Source organism: Nerophis ophidion, linkage group LG15, assembly GCF_033978795.1.
Source record: "Nerophis ophidion isolate RoL-2023_Sa linkage group LG15, RoL_Noph_v1.0, whole genome shotgun sequence".
NCBI lineage: Eukaryota > Metazoa > Chordata > Actinopteri > Syngnathiformes > Syngnathidae > Nerophis > Nerophis ophidion.
This window is the reverse complement of record NC_084625.1, coordinates 16,974,787-16,989,615: the sequence shown is the minus strand read 5'-3', so window position 1 is coordinate 16,989,615 and position 14,829 is coordinate 16,974,787. Positions and strand designations below refer to the sequence as shown.

The window sequence follows — 14,829 nt, the reverse complement described above, 5'->3', positions numbered from 1 at the left end:
CATTTACCTTTTTTTCTGATCTTTTACGGGGTGCCTTGTGGCGACCCATCAGTGTTCCTGTTCTGTAACCCTGTACACTTTGTTTGTCTAATCTTGAACAGGTTTGTGCAATGACAATAAAGACCTACCCTACACTACTGAGAAGCAGTTTCGGTGGAAGCGCAAAAACAAAAAGGGCTTAAATCTGATTTTTCTTTGTTTTATTGAAATTCGGTTGTCATGCACAATCAGTACCAATTAAAAACGTTTGTTATCCGGTCGGAATTAGTTTTATCATCATTGGTCAATTACCAAGCCTTGATGAAATAGTGTGTTTTTCGCTCAGCTTTTTGGGGAAATTCTTAGGTCTGGGCTATTCAGCAGGCGGCCCACCATACTAATTAATTAAAAACAGTACTTTATTGCTTCTTTTTTTTTTTTATTAATCAATCCAACAAAGTAATACGCAATAAATCCATAATAATACAATTCCAATTCCAAAACCAAACCAAGCAACATTCCGAATAGCAATCAACAGATTAATTGAGGACACACAAACATGACACAAGACAATCCAAAAGTAGTCAAACAAAAATGAATAATATCAACAACAGTATTAATATTAATAAGAATTCAAACATAGCAGTGATTAGAAATCCCTCATTGAAATTATCATCACAGACATTTATAAAAAAAATAAATACAAAATCAACAATAGTGTCTTACACTTGCATCACATCTCATAAGCTGGACAACACATTGTGTCCAATATTTTCCACAAAGATAAAATAAGTCATTTTTTAGGTTCATTTAAAATGGTTAAAACTAGGAATTTTTAACTTAGCTTTTTTGGGGGAAATTCTTAGACCTGGGCTATTCAGCTGGCTGCCTGCCGTAATGATTAATTAAAAATTGTACGATACTGCTTCTTTTAAAAAAAAAATTAAAAAAATGATTAATCAACCCAACAAAATAATACACAATACCCATTCATCCATTTCCTACCGCTTCATTCAGAATAGCAATCAACAGAGTAATTGAGAAGACACACAAACATGACATAAAACAATCCAAAATTAGTCAAACAAAAATGAATAATATCAACAACAGCATTAATATTAATAAGAATTCCAATATAGCAGTGATTAAGAAATCCCTCATTTACATTATCATCACAGCCAATTGTAAACAAATAAAATCAATACATTTAAAGGCCTACTGAAATTAGATTTTCTTATTTAAACGGGGATAGCAGGTCCATTCTATGTGTTATACTTGATCATTTCGCGATATTGCCATATTTTTGCTGAAAGGATTTAGTAGAGAACATCCACGATAAAGTTCGCAACTGTCGGTGTTAAGAGAAAAGCCTCGCCTTTACCGGAAGTCGCAGACGATGACGTCGCAAGTGTGGGGGCTCCTCACATATTCACATTGATTTTAATGGGAGCCTCCAACAAAAAGTGCTATTCGGACCGAGAAAACGACAATTTCCCCATTAATTTGAGCGAGGATGAAAGATTTGTGTTTGAGGATATTGATAGCGACGGATTAGAAAAAAATCCAAAAAAAAAACGCGATTGCATTGGGACGGATTTAGATGATTTTAAACACATTTACTAGGATAATTCTGGGAAATCCCTTATCTTTCTATTGTGTTGCTAGTTTTAGTGAGTTTAATAGTACCTGATAATCGGAGGGGTTTGTCCACGGGTGTGTTGACGCCAGTGTCTCAGGGGAGTCGACGGCAGCTGTACGGACGGCACAAGCTCAGCAGATATTCTGTAAGTGCTGACTTTTTAACCACAATTCTCTCACCGAAACCTGCTGGTTGACATTCGGTTGGGATCCATGTCCGCTTGACCGCGCTCTGATCCATAGTAAAGTTTCAGCTCCCGGAATTTTAAACAAGGAATCACCGTGTGTTTGTGTGGCTAAAGGCTAAAGTTTCCCAACTCCATCTTTCTACTGTGACTTCTCCAATATTAATTGAACAAATTGCCAAAAATTCAGCAACACAGATCTCCAAAATACTGTGTAATTATGCCGTTAAAGCAGACGACTTTTACCTGTGTGTGCGTAGCGCTCATACTTCCTAAAAACGCGTGACGTCTTGCGTACACGTCATCATTACACAACGTTTCCAAGACGAAACTCCCGGGAAATTAAAAATTGTAATTTAGTAAACCAAAAAAGCCGTATTGGCATGTGTTGCAATGTTAATATTTCATCATTGATATATAAACTATCAGACTGCGTGGTCGGTAGTAGTGGGTTTCAGTAGGCCTTTAAACAAATAAAAACATTTTTAATTTTCCTGAGGGAACTCTCCTGAAGGAATCAATAAAGTACTATCTGTCAGGAAAACGCATGGCCGCCGTTTTGTTACCCCAAGATGCAAGAACCAGGAGAGCTGAGAGCAGGTAAGATGACTTTAATTATCATCAAAGAAAAACACGAAGCAGTCTTGCAAACAGAAGTTCCAAACAGAGAATTATCTTCGAGCACTGAGGAGTGCTCGAGTGAAAACATAAATAGACATATGTTGATTGGCAGCAGATGTGGACCGGCAGGTGAGGAGAAAACAGTGCTCCGCGGAATAAACAAGAAATTTAACAAAATAAGAGCACTGACGGGAAGTAAATACAAAAACAAAGAAAACCAACAGAAATGAAGTGACAGATCGTCACACTATCTATCTATCAATTTATCTATCTATTTAACTCACAATCCATCTGCATCCTTGGGTTCCTCTGCTCCACATTTAATTGAACTGTGACAGGCACGCTGTTTGAATGGAGGATAAGTGGACGTCACGACAGGTTGTAGAGGACGCTAAAGACGGTGCCTAAATGATCTCAGTAAGATATTACAGCTTGTTGCTGAGATTTGGTGACCTATATCGAGTAAAACATGCTTGAAACTAGAATGTCAAGTGTTGCAAGGCTGTGTGATCAACAGTCACAAGTATAAAACTACTTTTTTAAAGTAATCATTTCTTATTTCAAGCATGAAAAAAAAAAATCATGACTTTGACACAATAGTGTTTCATATAAAAACAGGTGACAGCCAAATGGACTTTGCAGTCTTATTTTCAATGAAACAATAGAAAATACGTACTTGTATAGTAGTACAGTTGTTATTAGTGAGAATATAAGTCTTTTAAAGGGGAACATTATCACAATTTCAAAAGGGTTAAAAACAATAAAAATCAGTTCCCAGTGGCTTGTTGTATTTTTTGAAGTTTTTTTCAAAATTTTACCGGTCCCGGAACATCCCTAAAAAAAGCTTTAAAGTGCCTTATTTTCGCTATCTTTGAAACCACTATCAATTTTCCTGTGACGTCATACAGTGCTGCCAATGTAAACAAACAACAGGAATACCACAGCAAGATATAGCGACATTAGCTCGGATTCAGACTCGGATTTCAGCAATTTAAGCGATTCAACAGATTACGCATGTATTGAAACAGATGGTTGGAGTATTAAAGTATTGAAGAAGAAACTGAAGCTATTGAGCGAATAGCTATTGACGCTATTCATAGCCATAGCATGGACGAATAGCTGCGTTAGCATCGCCAGTAAAATGTGCGGACCAAACGATCAGGACTTTCGCATTTTGTGATAATGGAGCAACTTAAATCCGTCGATTGGTAAGTGTTTTTTTCGCATTAAATGTTGGTGGAAGGAAACGTAATATAGTTGCAAACGCGTCTGCAGGTTATCCATACGTCTGTGCCATGTCTGCTTTAGCACCGACGGTAAATAGCATGTTAGCATCGATTACCTGGCAGTCACGCCGCGACCAAATATGTCTGATTAGCACATAAGTCAACATTAACAAAACTCACCTTTGTGATTTCGTTGACTTTATCATTGCAAATGCATCTGCAGGTTATCCATACATCTCTGTGCCATGTCTGTCATTGCCGGTAAATAGCATGTCAGCATCGATTAGTTGGCAGTCACGCCGCGACCAAATATGTCTGATTAGCACATAAGTCAACAACATCAACAAAACTCACCTTTGTGATTTCGTTGACTTAATCGTTGCAAATGCATCTGCAGGTTATCCATACATCTCTGTGCCATGTCTGTCATCACCGGTAAAATGTGGAGACACTCCCGCACATTCAATGGGGGTCTGGCGGCAGACACTTTTGCATCTTCGGGCCAGTGGTGCAACTTGAATCCCTCCCTGTTAGTGTTGTTACACCCTTCGACAACACACCGACGAGGCATGATGTCTCCAAGGTTCCAAAAAATAGTCGAGCTGAGACCCGTGTGTGTAATGTATAGAAAATGAAAATGGCGGCTGTATTACCTCGGTGACGTCACGTTCTGACGTCATCGCCACCAGAGCAATACACAGAAAGGCCTTTGATTCGCCAAAATTCACCCATTTAGAGTTCGGAAATCGGTTAAAAAAATGTATGGTCTTTTTTCTGCACCATCAAGGTATATATTGACGCTTACATAGGTCTGGTGATAATGTTCCCCTTTAAAGGTATTTTTGGGTTCATTGAGGTTAGCTAATTGTACTTGTTTTGGAAAGTCCTGACAAGCCAAATGTTCTTGTTCTAATGGCAGATAATTTTGCTTGGTTCAAATAAAATAACCCTCATTTTTGTATTTTTGTTTCTTGTTTTTGAACACTGACTTTTTGCAGGGTACCAGTGATTGTTTAATTGATTACAAAAAAATAAACAATACAGATGAAAAAAAGAACTATAATAACGAGCCCCCTAATCCGTGCGACCCTTGGAAAACACAAAACGGACTGATAACTTTTTAAAAACACATTTTTAGAGTGGACTCATGATTGACCCCAGGGGAACCTCATTCGTTGGATAACTAAATGAATGCCAAAAATAAATAAATACAAATGTGGCGGACAACACGGAGCTAACATTAGGATAAACAGTCCTGGTAGGTGTCCGGAGTCCAAGCCTGAGCTAAGTAAGCACAACTGACAAGTTATTCAGCTGGCTGGGAAATCCCACTTACTTGTCTGGCATCAAACTCGTCATGTGATTTAATACAACAAATTTGATTGAGTCATGAGGTAGATTGTCTGTCTGCAAACTGAGTGTGCGTGTGTGTGTGTTTGTTTGTGTGTGTGTTGTCACGCACCATCGGTAAATGGGACAGGAGTGCTTAGTGATGTTGTGGATGAGAAAGGCCGTCCAGGGATCACACAGTCATTCAGTGCGCCACTGCAATCAATACGTGCGGGGAGGGATGAGTGCGGTACAGAGACTTGTTCCGTAATGGAAAGATCACACGTTTGATCCCGGGGGCATTCTCTTTTCATACCACTTTTATTTCCACCTGCGGATACACGACATAAGAAGTGTTGCGCATTCTTTTTATACAGTATGTTGGTGCATCTCAAATATGACATTTAAGTAGTAAAAATAAATAACCAGTGCGTGTCTGAGTTCAAGTAAGCGGTTCAATTGTGCGACACCAGTTTGGAGCATGTGTCCACAGTACATACAAGAGGAGAACATTCAATGCCGGGTCCTTGGACAGAAGAGTCGCCGCTGATATCACATGATGCTGTCACTTCCTGTCAGACAATTGAGAGAGAGAGAGGCAGTCAGAAATTAGGCACTCAGTGTTCCGGATGTAACGTAGAGTGGATCTATGATAGAGCCCTGGGGAACACCACTTTTTATTTCCAATGGTGATTATTTACATATGCTGTTGCAGTGCGGTCCGTACGCGTCCAGCATGAGCGAGCTGGCCTGTTCCAGGTTCCACTGGCAGCGCCGCAGGAGAGCCTCGCACTCGGACCGGGAACGCAGGCCCAGACGAAACAACTGCTCCACCTTCATCCACAATGAAAGAAAACAAAACAGTACAACAAGAGTCATCTGATAAGGTTTTTGTTGTTGTCGTCGCCATACAACTTGGGACAAAAATTTTGGGACATTTCCCAGCTACATGAAGTAAAAATTAAGAAAAAATGAGTGTTGCTCCGCCCATTTTTGCGGCTATCCAACATTGTGGAATGAATATTACAAGATTTTGGATGGGTTTATTTTTTTTACTTTTAATTCATCAAAAAGTTAAAGTACCACTGATAGTCACTTAAATTACTCTCTGCGTTTGATGCCCTTGTTCCACCCCTTGGGAGGGGAGGGGAGCAGTGAGCAGCAGCGGTGGCCGCGCTCGGGAATCATTTTGGTGATTTAACCCCCAATTCCAACCCTTGATGCTGAGTGCCAAACAGGGAGCTAATGGGTCCCATTTTTATCGGCCGGCGTTTGAACTCACACCTACCGATCTCAGGGCGGACACGCTAACCACTAGACCACTGAGCAGGCTATTTTAAAAAAAAAAAAGAAAAAAAAAAAAAAAGAGTGTTGCCCGTGATTTAATTTTTGGGACAAATACACAGCATGGTTGCCATAAGTCAGAATGACTTGAAATTTCTTACACAACTGAATGCAGTCGCTACAAAACGACTCACGGTAACTTCCAAGGCAATTTGTCGAATCACCACCAAAGTTGGTACCCACCTAGAGGGTGTACAAAATAGGTAAAAAACATGGCCGCCATCAAGCAAAACAATAATTGCAGGTGCACTTAACTAGGTGCTCATTTGTCTAATGCAGTCATTCTCAAACTTAGTGTTATGCGTGCTCCATTTAGTGGTACAGCAAAGAAGTCTGGAAATACACTATATTGCCAAAAGTATTTGACCACCCATCCAAAGGATGAGAATCAGGTGTCCAAATCATTTGGTCCGGCCACAGGTGTATAACATCAAGCACTTAGGCATGGAGACTGTTTCTACAAACATTTGTGAAAGAATGGGCCGCTCTCAGTGATTTCCAGCGTAGAACTGTCATGGGATGCCACCTGTACAACAAATCCAGTTGTCAAATTTCCTCAGTCCTAAATATTCAAAAGTCAACTGTTGGCTTTATTATAAGAAAATTGAAGATTTTGGGAACAACAGCAACTCAGCCACCAAGTGGTAGGCCACATAAACTGACAGAGAGGGGTCAGTGGATGCTGAAGCGCATAGTGCAAAGAGGTCACCCACTTTCCGCACAGTCAGTTGCTACAGAGCTCCAAACTTCATGTGACCTTCCAATTAGCCCACGTACAGTACGCAGAGAGCTTAATGGTAAGGGCCGAGCAGCTGTATCTAAGCCATACAAAAACAAGTCCAATGCAAAGCGTCAGATGCAGTGGTGTAAAGCACATCAGCACTGGACTCTAGAACAGTAGAGACGCATTCTTCGGAGTGACGAATCACGCTTTTCCATCTGGCAATCTGATGGACAAGTCTGGGTTTGGAAGTTGCCAGGAGAACGCTACGTTTCGGAATGCATTGTGCTGAGTGTGAAATTTGGCGGGGGAGGAATTATGGTGTGGGGTTGTTTTTCCAGGAGTTGGACTTGGTCCTTAGTTCCAGTGAAATGAACTTTGAATGAGCCAGGATACCAAAACATTTTGGACAATTCTATGCTCCCAACCTTGTGGAAACAGTTTGGAGCAAGCCCCTTCCTCTTCCAACATGACTGTGCACCAGTGCACAAAGCAAGGTCCATAAACACATGGATGACAGAGTCTGGTGTGGATGAACTTGACTTGCCTGCACAGAGTCCTGACCTGAACCCGATAGAACACCTTTTGGATAAATTAAAACGAAGACTAAGAGCCAAGCCTTCTCGACCAACATCAGTGTGTGAACCTCACCAAAGCGCTTTTGGAAGAATGGTCGAAAATTCCTATAAACACACTCCGCAACCTTGTGGACAGAAGAGTTGAAGCTGTAATAGCTGCAAAAGTGGACCGACATCATATTGAACCCTATGGCTTAGGAATGGGATGGCACTTCACGTTCATACGTGAGTCAAAGCAGGTGGCCAAATACTTTTGGTAATACAGTGTATGTACTGCATATGGAGTATCACTCTTGACAATATTTGTGCACTGTGTGTAACGTGACAGTGGCCAAAATATTAAATAAAACCTTAGTCCTACCAGTCTACTGTATTTTTTTTAAACATTTATAGAATTTTTTTGACACAGACCTAACAGAAATACAATACAATACAAATCAAATATTATTTCGTTACTTTAAAATCAGTCAAATAAGTGCAGGCAAATATTGATATAAAGCCACAGACTGAATGCAGCAATACACAAAAGCAAACAAAAGGCTCAACAATCATCCACAATTTTGACCACGTCTCAATCGGGGTCAAACTGGAGATCAGTCTCGTTACACTACTGTATTTTAATGTTGATTATTATGGCGGTACTTGGAGAGCCAAGTTTTTTCTAAGGTGGTATTTGCTGACCGGTCTAATGATTACATGTGTTTTCCACAAGGCGCCACAAGCGTCATTTACACTAAAATTTGATATTTTGACTGTGAGCTACCTTCAAATGGTCGACGGCCTGCTGGATTCCCCAGTCGTGACTTTGCAGCGCAGCCTGACACTCGTCCAGAGTCACCCCATGAACGGCTCCTTGGACCTGCTCCAAGACAAACACGGCGCAGGATGTTACCAGACCCTCGCTTCGTGCGTGTTGTCTTCTTCCCTGCACACACCTGTATGATGCTCAGCTCCCGTTGCATGCTGGGAGCTTCCGTCCGTCCGTTGTTGTTGTTGTAAGAGGAGTTGGACTTGGCCCGGGCAGGGTGCTGTATCATTGGTTTGACCGCCGCCATATTGGCTGCGCCGTACCTTGATTAGAGGGAGACAGGAAGTATTAAATACTGCCTTTTGAAACCAGTTTTTCAAAGTGTATTTACACAATACTAAAAATTCTATTATAGACAAAGTGTATATAGAGAAGTATATTAACTTAAATAAGAGTGTTTTGAGCTAAGTGCTATTACTGGTTATGTGGTTTGCTTTAAGTTGCAAGTAAAAGGTTGAGTCACAAGAATCCCTGCCATTAGTTAGCATAAGAAAAGTCAAAGTGACCCCCTTAAGATCCGCCTAAAACATCTGATCTTACTCGCTAGCATTAGCTTGTAGCTAAAGATCAACATAACTTAGTTTTACACACATGAAAAGGAAGAAAGTGAGTGTAAAAGACAGTGCCGAGGGAAAAAAAGTGGATAATATTCTCTAACTTAAAGAAATCATCAAAAGCATGACCGAGCGTGTCGCCAACTTGACGAAGCAGTTTAAGCGTATCACTGTGAGTCTGCAGCATACTGAAGCAAAATGAGTAACACCAGCCAAGAATGTTGAAATAATAAGGAAACGGCGAAAATGTATCCATGAAAATATCAAGAAGCTGCTGACGGTGTGTTTAACAGAGAAGCAGATTGAAGAAGAAACTGTCAAAGTCCATTCTCAAAGGTAAAGGCTGTACATTATTAGTTATTAGTTGTACATTCGGTATAGCTCGGTTGGTTGAGTGGCCGTGTCAGCAACTTGAGGGTTGCAGGTTCGATTCCCGCTTTCGCCATCCTAGTCACTGCCGTTGTGTCCTTGGGCAAGGCACTTTACCCACCTGCTCCCAGTGCCACCCACACTGGTTTAAATGTAACTTAGATATTGGGTTTCACTATGTAAAGCGCTTTGAGTCACTAGAGAAAAGCGCTATATAAATATAATTCACTTCACTTCTATTATATTGTATTTATACAATATATATTTTTACATGCAAGTTTCTTTTCAAAAGTTATGTACTAAGGGTGCACACAAAAGAAAAATCGATTCACACTTGAATCGCGATTCTTATTCATTCTGATTCTAAATCGATTCATATTAAAAAAAATTAAAGATTTAAATATATATCATACATCCTATATATACATATATATGTATAGATGTACTGTAGGAAGGGGATTCATAGAGCCCCACTCGTCCCGGTTTACCCCCCCCCCCCCCCGCCTCTTATCTGAGATCCACCCAGGAACGGGACCATATGAAACCCTTACCAACTGTAATATATATATATATATATGCATTTAGAAAATAGATTTTGTAGTTTAAAAAAAAAAATATATATATATATATACTTATTTATTTAAAAAAAAAAATATATATATATATATATATATATATATATTATTATTTAATTTTTTTTACTAAAAATCTATTTTCTAAATACGTTTTAAGGCCATTTCTATGCAACAAAGAGCTTTACTAACCTGAAAGCTGTTTTAAAAAAGTTTAATTATAATTACACCAAAAAAAATATATTGCGAGAATCAGTTCAAATCGAGAATCCTGTTGAATCGAATAGTCACCACAGAAATTCAATCCTCAGGTGCCCAAAGAGTCACATCCCTACAAGTTAAATGTTAACATTTGGGTGTGGGCGGGACAAACACAGATTTAATTGGTTTCTATTCATGTCAATAGGGGATGTTGACTTTATATACAAGTGTTTTTAGGTAACAGCTCCTTCACAGGACGAATTAAACTCACAAGTTGAGGTACTTTCGGAGAATATATTTTTGTCATTTACTTATATCCATTTTTTTTCAGTGTAGACTGAGGGAATCAAAAGCAAACATCTTGGAAGGAATGACGTCAAAGGGCACAAACATTGGGAGGTGTGTGAAGTGATTCACCACATAGGGAGATAAATACACGCGAGCCTGTCAATCAAGCAGAGATTGTATTGAGTGATTCTTCTGCTTAGAGAAGCTGCGGTAAAAACAGCGTTGTATGTGCCAGCGGGGCGAAAAATAGAACGCGCTTGCATAACTGCCGCTACAAGCATCTTACGCCAATAACTCTAGATATGTCGTCATCGCACCTTTCCAGTAAAGCTGGTCGCTCTGGCAATGGGGCCAGGGCAGAGCTCTGCGAGCTGTCAATCGCAGAGGAGAGTCCACGAGGCTCCCGCAAGGCCAGAGGATCCAAAAAGGAGGAAGAAGAACCAGGAGGCGGGCCTTTGGGAGGGGAGCAGGACAGCAGGGGACCCAGGAGGCCAGACGCCCGACGGGGGGAGACGGAAAGCGGGGGAGGTGGAAGGAAGGCGGAGGACGGCACCAGAGTGAGCGGCGAGGAGGAGCGCGAGCCCGGCTGGGAGAGGGCGCGGTCCCGCGGAGGGATCTGAGGTGGGGTGTCCTCCAGCTCCAGAGAGATGGAGCTGTGGTGCGGGTGGGAGGTGCCCTTGGAGGGGCGCAGCGGCGGCGCGGGGCTGCGGGGTGGCACCACCGGTCGGTCCCCGAAGCCCGACGTGAAGCTGGAGGACGGCGAGGGAGGCGGCAGGTAGATCTGCCGGTGAGGCGTCAGCGGCGCCAGCGGCAGTGGGAGCGGCGAGGAGGGCAGAGAGCGGCCTGTCGCCATGGGAACCTGCAGCTTCACCATCACCTATGTCAGCCCGGGGACAGAAAGTTAGCTCAAACAACGACACTTCGGACTTTAACACCTATCCACCTCTCGCTGGAGCTCCTGGAAGAGGTCGGCCGACTGAGACTCGTTCCTGCCCAACATGGCGGCGCCGGAGGGAGTGGGCGGGGCCTCTTCCGTTGTCCCTTTGTTGATGGATCGCACCTCCTGGTCCTCCGATTGGTCCGGCAGTTCCGTAGCAACCTCGTCGTAGGTCGGCTGTGGGAGGGGCCAGTCCAGGATGGAGGGCGTGTCCTAAAATATTGAAGTTACTTATACTTGGCAATATTTTTATCATGATTCAAATGTCCTGCTAATATATCCCTCTATACATTTTCTACCGCTTATTCCCTCTGGGGTCGCTGGTGCCTATCTCAGCTACAATCGGCGGTATATTCAAAATAAAATTAAAGGCCTACTGAAACCCACTACTACCGACCACGCAGTCCGATATATATATACATATATATATATCAATGCTGAAATATTAAAATTGCAACACATGCCAATACGGCCGGTTTAGTTTACTAAATTACAATTTTAAATTTCCCGCGGAGTTTCCTGTTGAAAACGTCGCGGAATGATGACGCGTGTTTGTGTCGTTATTGGTTGGAGGGGACATATTAGCCCAGCACCACTTACGGCTAAAAGTCATCTCTTTTCATCGCGCATTTACACAGTATTTTGGACATCTGTGTTGCTGAATCTTTTGCAATTTGTTCAATTAATAATGGAGAAGTCAAAGTAGAAAGATGGAGGTGGGAAGCTTTTAGCCTTTAGCCACACAAACACACGGGGTTTCCTTGTTTAAAATTCCCGGAGGTGAAGCCTTACTGTGGATCAGAGCGGTCAAGCGAACATGGATCCCGACTACATGTCAACCGGCAGTTTTCGGTGAGATAATTGTGGAAATAAGTCGCCTCTTAATGGAGATCAGCGGAGCCAGCGTCCTCCTGCAGCTGCCGTAACTTCTCTCAGAGACTCTGGCGTCAAAACACCCGTGGCCACACCCCTCCGACTTTAAGGTACTATTTAACTCACTAAAACACTAGCAACACAATAGGCAGAAAAGGGATTTCCCAGAATTATCCTAATAAATGTGTCTAAAAACATCTGAATCGCTCTCACTGCCCTCACCTTTTTTTTGTTTTTTTTCCTTGGCCTTCACTCTCACTACCCTTATCCACAAATCTTTCATCCTCGCTCAAATTAATGGGGAAATTGTCACTTTCTCGGTCCGAATAACTCTAGCTGCTGCTGGCTATTACTGTAAACAATGTGAGAATGTGAGGAGCCCTACAACCAGTGATGTCACACGCACATCGTCTGCTACCTCTGGTAAGGGCAAGGCTTTTTTATTAGCGACCTAAAACTGCAAACTTTATCATCGATGTTCTCTACTAAATCCTTTCAGCAAAAATATGGCAATGTCGCAAAATGATCAAGTATGACACATAGAATGCTATCCCCGTTTAAAAAAGAAAATCTCATTTCTGTAGGCCTTTTTACAGAGGTTCCTTTAAGTGACCTGACCCTTAATGTGCGGACCAGGGAATAGTTTTTCATTGATTATGGTACAAAAAATATATATCAATCAGATCATCTACCTCAAAGCTAAAAGCAGGTAGTTAAGCTTATATTTATGGGATTGGTTTTATTATCCTTATTGGACAGAATGCACCAACGTTTCTGAAAGCGGAACAATAAACGGGTTATTTCTTTGTTTGCTTCTGATGCAAGAAGGGTGCAAATAGCGAGAGACAAAGTCAGCCATTTAAGCGTGAAGCATTAAGTCAGCAATCGATGCGCACCATCTCGTCACATTGCGTGCATCCGAGGGGAAGAGGTTATGACATTCCCGGGCGAAAGGCGGCGAGCGCGGACCCCCGAGACGCCCCCTGATGTTGTTGTTGTTTAAGTGGCTGCAGTCCTCAGCTGCTGCTTCTTATTTGGAGGAAAAACGCTTGGTTCATTGCGTTTTAGCTCGTCTTCACAAACTTACAGTAAAAAAGGCAAGCAGAGGAAAAGCCCCGCCCTCACTTACGGTAACATATTTAGGTGGTTTGTTGTGCTAATCAATACACGTGTTAAAATGTAATAAGCACTTATTCTGCTGTTGTTTGGATACTTCACATTAGTTATTTTCCATACATTTGAGTATGGATCCAACGCAGTAGTTATTATTAACAGTCTTGTTCATACTAATGCGGATACTGATTCTTTAAATTATCAAGATCATTGAATGATTACATTTCATCATCACAAATATAATCAGACATAACCACAGAATGAGAGTGGAACAACATCAAGGAAATATATATCGTTTTCCTTATCCTCTAATATTACAAACATTATTTTGAGCAAATTAAACTAAAAGTGCAAAATGAGTAAAGAAATAAAAAAACTACTAATAGTTTTAATTTATATCCTTTGATTTTTTCACTTAAAGTCATCCTGTGTCCAGGGACTTATTTTAAACAATAACAAAAACGCCCAAAAACGATTTTAGGATAATAACAAAAATATCGATCTAATCGCTGTAGTATTGAACATAAATTGAGACTATATGTGTCAACAATACTGTTGATAGTTGAAGTGATCCGCCTATCTGTTTACATTCAAGAGCTCCATCTTAGCGTATGTATATATACATATGTATATATGTAAATATACTGATCTTGTAATGATACCAATATTTTGGTACCGGTACTAAAATTATTTTGGTACTTTTCTAAATAAAAGAGACCACAAAAAAATTACATTATTGGCATGATTTGAACAAATAATCTTAGGGCATATTAAACATATGTTTCTTATTGCAGATAAGTCCTTAAATACAACAGTGAACATACTAGACAACTTGTCTTTTAGTAGTAAGTAAACAAACAAAGGCTCCTAATTATTCTGCTGACATAAGCAGTAACATATTGTGTCATTTATCATTCTATTATTTTTTCAACATTAAGGACAAGTGGAAGAAAATTCATTTATAATCTACTTGTTCATTTACTGTTAATATCTGCTTACTTTCTATTTTAACATGTTCTGTTAAAATGTAATAATCATTTATTCTTCTGTTGTTTGATACTTTACATTAGTTTTGGATTATACCACAAATTTGGATATCATTCCGTACCAAGTAGTTTCAGGATCATACATTGGTCATATTCCAAGGTGTGTATATATATATATATATATATATATATATATATATATATATATATATACACACACACACACACACACACACACACACACATTTGGGCTGCGAATCTTTGGGTGTCCAACAATTCGATTCAATATCGATTCTTGGGGTCACGATTCGATAACATATCAATTTTATCGATTCAACGCGATTCTCGATTCAAAAACGATGTTTTTCCGATTTAAAACGATTCTGTATTCATTCAATACATAGGATTTCAGCAGGATCTACCCCAGTCTGCTGACATGCTAACAGAGTAGCAGATTTTTTTTTTAAAAAGCTTTTATAATTGTAAAGGACAATGTTTTATCAACCG

At 40.6% G+C, this 14,829-nt stretch overlaps 1 protein-coding gene across 4 annotated transcripts in view; it reads right to left on the bottom strand.

Moving 5' to 3' along the window:
* Positions 1-1,013: 1,013 nt before the first annotated feature.
* Positions 1,014-14,829, bottom strand: part of LOC133569325 (activated CDC42 kinase 1-like) — a 42,122-nt gene continuing 28,306 nt past the window's right edge. For 2 of the 4 annotated variants that reach the window (XM_061921559.1, XM_061921562.1), the window contains 6 exons: positions 11,357-11,563; positions 10,731-11,290; positions 8,557-8,692; positions 8,385-8,483; positions 5,680-5,812; positions 1,018-5,550 (listed from right to left, as the gene is read on the bottom strand). In XM_061921559.1, coding sequence (XP_061777543.1) covers positions 5,549-5,550; positions 5,680-5,812; positions 8,385-8,483; positions 8,557-8,692; positions 10,731-11,290; positions 11,357-11,563 — 1,137 coding nt within the window. In that variant the 3' untranslated portion in view covers positions 1,018-5,548. Of the gene's footprint in view, positions 5,551-5,679; positions 5,813-8,384; positions 8,484-8,556; positions 8,693-10,730; positions 11,291-11,356; positions 11,564-14,829 lie in introns of all 4 variants that reach the window. The other 2 variants (XM_061921561.1, XM_061921560.1) reach the window with 2 other exon arrangements.